The sequence below is a fragment of the Phaethon lepturus genome, unplaced genomic scaffold (genome assembly GCF_000687285.1).
Source record: "Phaethon lepturus isolate BGI_N335 unplaced genomic scaffold, ASM68728v1 scaffold32625, whole genome shotgun sequence".
Lineage (NCBI taxonomy): Eukaryota > Metazoa > Chordata > Aves > Phaethontiformes > Phaethontidae > Phaethon > Phaethon lepturus.
The window spans coordinates 1,406-8,296 of NW_010540385.1; the positions used below are offsets into that span (position 1 = coordinate 1,406).

The window sequence follows — 6,891 nt, forward strand, 5'->3', positions numbered from 1 at the left end:
CCCCGGAGCGAAACGACGCAAACCCAGCCGGGACCGAGCCGGGGTGGGACGGAGGGAGCTTGTCCGCAACCGAAACATTACGGAGCAAAAACGGTGGCAAGGTGGAGTTTGCTCCCACTTTTCAACCACGGGAGGGTGTTTACAGAGGGCTTCCCAAGCCCCGGGAAGAGGGGCTCTGAGGCACAGGCACGGCTTTGCCAGGGCAAGGCGGGGGCACGGCAGAGCGGCCGCGCGCGCGGCGAGCGGGCGCGGGATGGGAGGGTTAAAGCAAGCAGGAGGCCTGCTCGTCCAGCGAGAGACACCATTCCTGGCACGGGGTCTAGAGCCGATACATTCCTATGTTCTTGCAGTTACATCTTTGAAGAACCTTTTTTTTTGTCCCTTTTTAGAAAAGTGCTTTGATGGGTTCCGCAGGAGGGAGGGACGCTCAGGATACACGTTCTCTCGTGAGTGACGATTTCTCTCGCTGTGAAAGAACCTCCCCCTGCTCAAGGAAGTGCTACTTTCATTTACAAGCTCAGGGTAAACATGTTTTTCAAATGTAAAGCAGTCTCAACTGTTTAAAGCACGACCATAGGCAACCAGAGGGATGCAAGAAAAAAAAAACAAGCACTTTGCGAGAATTAAATAAAGCATGTAATAAATACGAATCATAAAATTCTGTACACAGGAGCAAGGGTTTGGTTTTTTTTAAATCATTTAATCGATATAAAAAAGTTTTTCTGTTTTGTTTTTGTTTTCAGTGCACCGTCTTCCTCTTAAAATGCTTAACCCTTTCCTTTCTGCATCTCTCAGGCCCATAATAACGCACACCTAAATGGCAAAAAAGACAAGGTCTAACAAACCCCTTTCCAAAAAACTCTAAAAAAATATTCACAGCCTCAAACATTTTTGTACATTTCAAGCAACAAAAGGTATAGAAAAAGGCACAAGTAACTGCATACATGTGGAGATAATACCAGACTGGGACAAAGAAAACCAGGAATCTTCCGTGGGTTTGGTCATTCACTAGAGTGCTTCTTATCGCGATGATTATACTAAAGGAAATAGTGTTGAAAGTGTCTGTTGATTTTACATAGGAAGCCTAAAGGTGGAACAGATGGCGGAGGCTTAAGTACTTCCCGTGTTTTCATCCACCTTGTTTTGAGTTTGACCTACATCTGCGTGCTCTCGGTGTGGACTGCTCTTCCCGGAGGCTCCCCCTCGTCCGCCGGGCTCTCCGGAGAGGTTTCTCCTCCGGACGGAGAGCGGCTGGGGGTGCGAATGGCTCGATGGGGGCTCTGAGAGGCAGCCGGTGCTGCTGCTTCGGTCCAACGGCTGGGAGGGGAGATCTGAGATGAAAGTGCAGGATGATTCAAAAGAAGTGCTCGAGCTGCCAGATTGCTTCTTGCCCGGTTTTTTCAAGGGTTCTTCCCCACTTGTCAAAGGCTTTGGAGAGTGCTCGTCGGTTGTGCTGGGGCTGGCTGGGGGTGCCGAGCAGCCTGCCTGCTCCGCGTGGCTAGACTCAGCGAACATTTTTACCCTGTATTCCTCCTGGTCTGTCTTTTGCTGAAGCTCACTAGTCCTCATTTTCTCTTCTAAGTAACCACTGCTCGTAAGCTCTGGGGACAGTGTGTATTTAGAAACCTTTGCAACCGGGGAGACGGATGCCGATGACGGCTCCCGCAAGACCTGCGGTTCCTCGTCCCTCTCGGGAGCCCGGCTGAACTCTGCGAAGCCACTGCTGCCAGAGGCAAAGTGTCCCGCTTGCAGGGACACGACTGAACTGGGCACCAAGCTGGGATGGGTGCTTGGCCTCGCCTGGACCATCTGGATGCCCCCAATGGGAATCATAGGATACGGGGTCCTCGTGAGCTGCTGCGAATGCAACGGGAGGTGGCTGAAGACATTCTCCTCCCCTCGGCTGGGAGCGTGAACGTGTATTTCATGAGGTGCCTGCAAGGGTCTGGAGCAGACAGGCTGTGTGATGCCAGGTGAGCATGTTGGGCTTCGTGGTTCTATCTTCTGCACCAGAGAGGGAAAAGAAACAGCTGAATTAGTGCAACATACAAGTTACAGCATTAGCATCATTAATGTTCACTACAAGGGTTGATTTTGTTAACATGTTGTTCTAATTTGAGGGAAATTAATCAGCTGAGGAGGATTTGGACACCCAAACCTTTAAGGTAAGGAGCAACACAACCCACAGTGTTTGCCTTCTGGGTACAAATAAGCCCAGGGTCTGCTGGGGCACAGATCCAGGGATTTGGTTCGGGCTTGGATCATTATAAATCATAGAATAGTTTGGGTAGGAAGGGACCTTTCAAGGCCATCTAGTCCAACCCCCCTGCAGTGAGCAGGGACATCTTCAACCAGAGCAGGTTGCTCAGAGCCCCATCCAGCCTGGCCTGGGATGTTTCCAGGGATGGGGCATCTACCACCTCTCTTGGGCAACCCGGGCCAGGGTCTCACCACCCTCATTGTGAAACATTTCTTCATTAGATCTAGTCTGAATCTGCCCTCTTTGAGTCTAAAATGATTACCCCTTGTCCTATTATCAGAGGTGCCTCTGACACCCTGACAGAGGATGCCAATGTTTCCTGCCGTCCGAGCCGCTTTGGATCCCTTTCAGTACATGGGGTTTCTGAGAGCCCAGAATAATGTTATTTATTTTTACTCTCATTTCTTAAAGCAGGATTACATCCTTACAGCTGCTAATTGCAAGGATGTTTTGGACTGAGTGAGAGATAGTACTAACTCTCATTTGACACAAATCACACCCATCAGTGTGGTCCCCACCACCACCCTCATGGTGTGGTCTGTAGAAATCAAGGGTTAAGACCCTACCATTTTACCTTTTCCTCTTTCTCTCCCGGTGCTTCACATAGTTTCCTAACGTACATCATGGAGAGATATGTGGCTAAACAGAAATGGATTAATTAGTGATGAGGTTATAACTAAACCCCTAAACAGGACTCCCAAGAAGAGGAAACAACAGAAACTGTAATCAACTTTCCATTAAGATGGGGTTAGCTATAAAATTTGAGGATTCACCGGAGGGCATATTTCTTTGTAGGATTATGAAGAATTGCCTGACCCTGCGAGTTGGATCTCTATGAAGAGGCAACAGAGGAAAGCAGCAAAAGAGAACAGAAGAGAGAGAAAGCGAGAGCCACGGAAGATAGTGTCTACTTGGTCAGCAGTTACAAACCCAAACACTTGCTAAATCTCGTTTATCCACATGAAGTCTTGGCAGAATCACTATAAGGGTGCTGGAAAACCCCCAAACAAATCGTCTCCATGGTGCAACAGCCACCAGAAGGAGAGACTACCTACTGCAAGAGCCAGTGGGAAGAGGGATGGTCATGGTCAGGCCTGATGCACAGACGACAGAAAACCTTACACTGAAGCTGAGCTAGGATTGTCTCCAAGTTTGTAAGCAACGTATGGGGCACCAGTTTTGAGCACAGAGCTCCATCTGGGATCTGATAAATCCACCTCTGATCTTTCTGTCTCTTGTAGCCTTACCAGGAGTGTAATTTTGCAATGAAAACCCAGCTGCCCATCTCGCTGCTGAATGGAAAGTCTTCTGTTCAGTTCCTTACTGTTCCTTTGGCGGCACGTGAGAAAACCAACATTGGTGGCGTTGGGTGCACGAAAGGAGCAGGAAAATGGAGCAAAAAGTGATGTGTGAGAGGCTAAGTTAAAAGGTGTGAATGGGCAGGTAAGTAGGGGTCTATAACATTGTCTCCTACTGTGGATTAGGGAGTTTAGAGGGTTTGCTACAAGTAGTGGCAGTGGGCAGTTTTCCTGACAGAGGTGCTTAGAGTTGAAGGACCACAGCCCCGAGATTCACCACAGGAAGTTAATTGACAGGAGAGGGAAATAGCATTAAAGTAAGCAAAAGTCTGGACCTAAACCAAAGGATAGTCTCTGAGAAGGTAAGCCAAACACTCATAGTGGAAAGCAGAAGGAAGGCAGCACAAAAAGACGGTACGTTATCATAGACAAGGAAGAAACGCACACTGGGCAGCGTGGCTTTTCTGGAGAAGACCTGGGTCACCATCTGCCGTGACAGGTTCTCCAGGGGTTGTATAAAGGCCTCTCTCTTCCCAGTGCAGTCCCTAAGGGCTCGAGTCTCTCCTCACACCCGTTTCACAGCAGATCAACTCCAGCAACTGAATCTCATGTTCATCAGCATAAATTACAGGAAAGCCAGGCACTTCAGCAGAAATGGGAAACGTTCCACCAAACCCGACGTCTAATTTGCCTGGAGCAGTGGGAGGAACATGCGATTTTCCTTTACCCATAGTTTTTGATATGTTCAGCAGAGAGATTAAATAATTTTGTGGACCCAGTGGGAAACAATTCTCTGTGCTGAAGAGAGAGGCGAGATGAAATCAGAGATGCCCAAACAAACATTTTCTCAGCAGTTAATCTAACAGAGTTGGCTGCGTATGTACGTAGCCCAGGAGTCAGCAATAGAGTGCAGTGGCTAGTTCAGACCTGGTTCAGGTCACTGACCAGTGAAAAGTGGTCACAGCTTCACCCCAGCTGGTGAAATCTCAGAAATGGCTATGAAATTCCCAGGAAAAAAAAGCCTTTTAGTGACAACTAGCCATCCTTACTGCTTGTCTCAGCAGGAGACTGGTTGGGTCAGGAGTGTAAGTAATCCCTTGGAGAAGGGACAACTTTATTTCTCTTTAACTGAGATGGGCAGGACCAGAATGGGTGCAAATCCCATTGCTGTCCGCTGTCGTTTTTCTCTGGGTTACCTGTGACATCGGTCACAGAGTCACTGTGCACCTTTGAATTGCAACTTTCATTAAAAAACATCAGAGAATGTATTGCAGGGACTAGAAGGCAAGAGGGGCTTGAACTTACCAGCTTGGACTCGTAGAGCTGTACATTTTTGCCAAAGAACCTGTGAGGTAGAGGCATTGAAGATAATATCCCATGCTGGGCTTGATATGAGCTCTGAACTATGTCATCTGCTGCTGATTTGCTAGTACCAGGCAAGTCCTCCTTCCCGGGGGATGGATACCTAGGTGACTCTGAACAGCCTGGAGACAAGACTTTCTTCAGCGGTAAGTATCTGACTGATGACATCTCTCTGCTCGGCGACGAGTGCCTCACAGGGGAGACTTCTCCTTCTGGTGGAAGGTATGTTCTTGGGGACAGCTCTCTTCTGGGGGATAGATGCCTGCTGGGCGACAGCTCAAGTCTTGGTGACACACATCTCAGCGGCGATGCCTCCCTCCTGGGAGAGACGCGCTGGCAAGGAGACAACCCTCTCCCTGGAGACAGGCACCTTAGAGAAGACAGTTCTCCAGTTGGTGAAAACCGTTTCGGTGAAGTTTCGTTTTTGGTTAATAGGTGCTTTCTCGCTAACATTGGTCTGCTGCTGCCACCACCTCTGCCAGAGTCCTGGCTTGGAGACCACCTTTTTCTTGGGGACGTGTCTTTTGAGGTTGACAGGTCCACAACTAAGGACATCTGTGGCCTTGTGACAGACTCTTTTTCAGCAGAAGCCAATTGTTCAGTGGAGGTCAAAGCTGGTCTGTGGAGACTCAAGAAGCTGTGGCACACAGCAATGTCACTGCTGTCTGCTGACCACTTTGTTTCCAGCCCTGAGGTGGAGGCCTGCTGGCCGTCACCTGTTTTTTGGCTGCTGGAAACAGTTTCTGCGGCTAAGGACAATGCTATTTCAGTGCCTTCCTCTTGAGAAGATGGAGAGCCACCTGAAGAGTGCATCAGGAGGGTGGTATGTTTGCCTTCTGGCAATTTTAAAGGTGGCTCATCTTGGCTCTCCTCTTCCTCCTCATCCTCCTCATCTTCATTGTCATCATCATCGTCAGATTCCTCTAGGTCTGAAAACTGGTGTTCCTCAATTGGCTCAGATCCCTCCCGCCCCTCAGAGTCCTGGAATAGGTCTTCACTGGTTCCTGAAGGGATGGGCAAACACAAAACAGAGAGTGTAAAACACACATACGGGGACTATTTTTGTGCTAAATCTGCTCAAAAGTTGTAAGGGTAAAAGAAGAGAGAGGACCCAGCTATTTCCTAGACCTCATCATCTTTGATCAAGCTTTGAAGCTTGCAGTCTTGCCCTTTGTGCTGACTCCACTCCTTGATGATCCCAGTAGATCCCAGTGAATCCCACCATTGGGACCTCCTGCTCCACCCTAATTTTTGTTCCAGCCATTGCTCTGTCAACACATGCAGCCATGGGTCTCTGCTTCTGCTGTACACCTTCACACACCCTGCCTGCCTTTCTCTAGAAATACAAAAAAGGCACTTAATAGATGAGGAGAACAGCAGCACTATCATCCTTTGGTGGGCTTTTTATGACTATTTGTTGCAATGGTACCTACAAAATATCTACAGCTGCCGAAGTACAGGAAAATTGCTGGGATGACTGCCCCCGTCCTCCACATGTTGAGCCTTTTCCTGCCTAGATTACATGACAGTTAAATATTAGTGAGACTGGATTTTTTTTTTAAAAAAGCAAACAAATAGGGTTGAAAGAACCTCTGTGGATTTTCCTTTATTTTGATAAATTCTAGCTATGATGCAGACACTTCTTTGTGGCAAAGCCTGTTGCTCTCTACCTGTGGAAGGCCTTACACAGGGATGCTTTGTTAATAAGAGCCTGTAAACAATGGGGAGTATGCAGAAAGCAAATTTTAAAGGATTTGAAATATATCTGCAGGTAAAAATACAGCATCTCTCTTCTAACTTTAAGAGCCAGCAGAAGCTTTCTGAGATCAGTACCAAGCTCCCAAGCAGATCGCTGCCGGCTCACCCGCTGCTATGCTCTGCACTGGGAAAAACCTTCATTTTCCCGTGCCAGACGTGCAGCGATGCTGGCAGAGACGCAAGCTCAGCCCGAAGAGGTCCATCGGGAACAGC

General features: G+C 48.3%; 1 protein-coding gene across 1 annotated transcript in view; it reads right to left on the reverse strand.

Annotated features, from left to right (window-relative positions):
• Window positions 1–1,110: 1,110 nt before the first annotated feature.
• Window positions 1,111–6,891, reverse strand: part of LOC104621039 (transcription factor HIVEP3-like) — a gene marked incomplete at its 5' end in the record, with an annotated part of 12,517 nt that continues 6,736 nt past the window's right edge. The window contains 3 exons of the mRNA XM_010287422.1: window positions 1,111–1,935; window positions 4,864–4,903; window positions 5,024–5,924. Coding sequence (XP_010285724.1) covers window positions 1,111–1,935; window positions 4,864–4,903; window positions 5,024–5,924 — 1,766 coding nt within the window. The remainder of the gene's footprint in view (window positions 1,936–4,863; window positions 4,904–5,023; window positions 5,925–6,891) is intronic.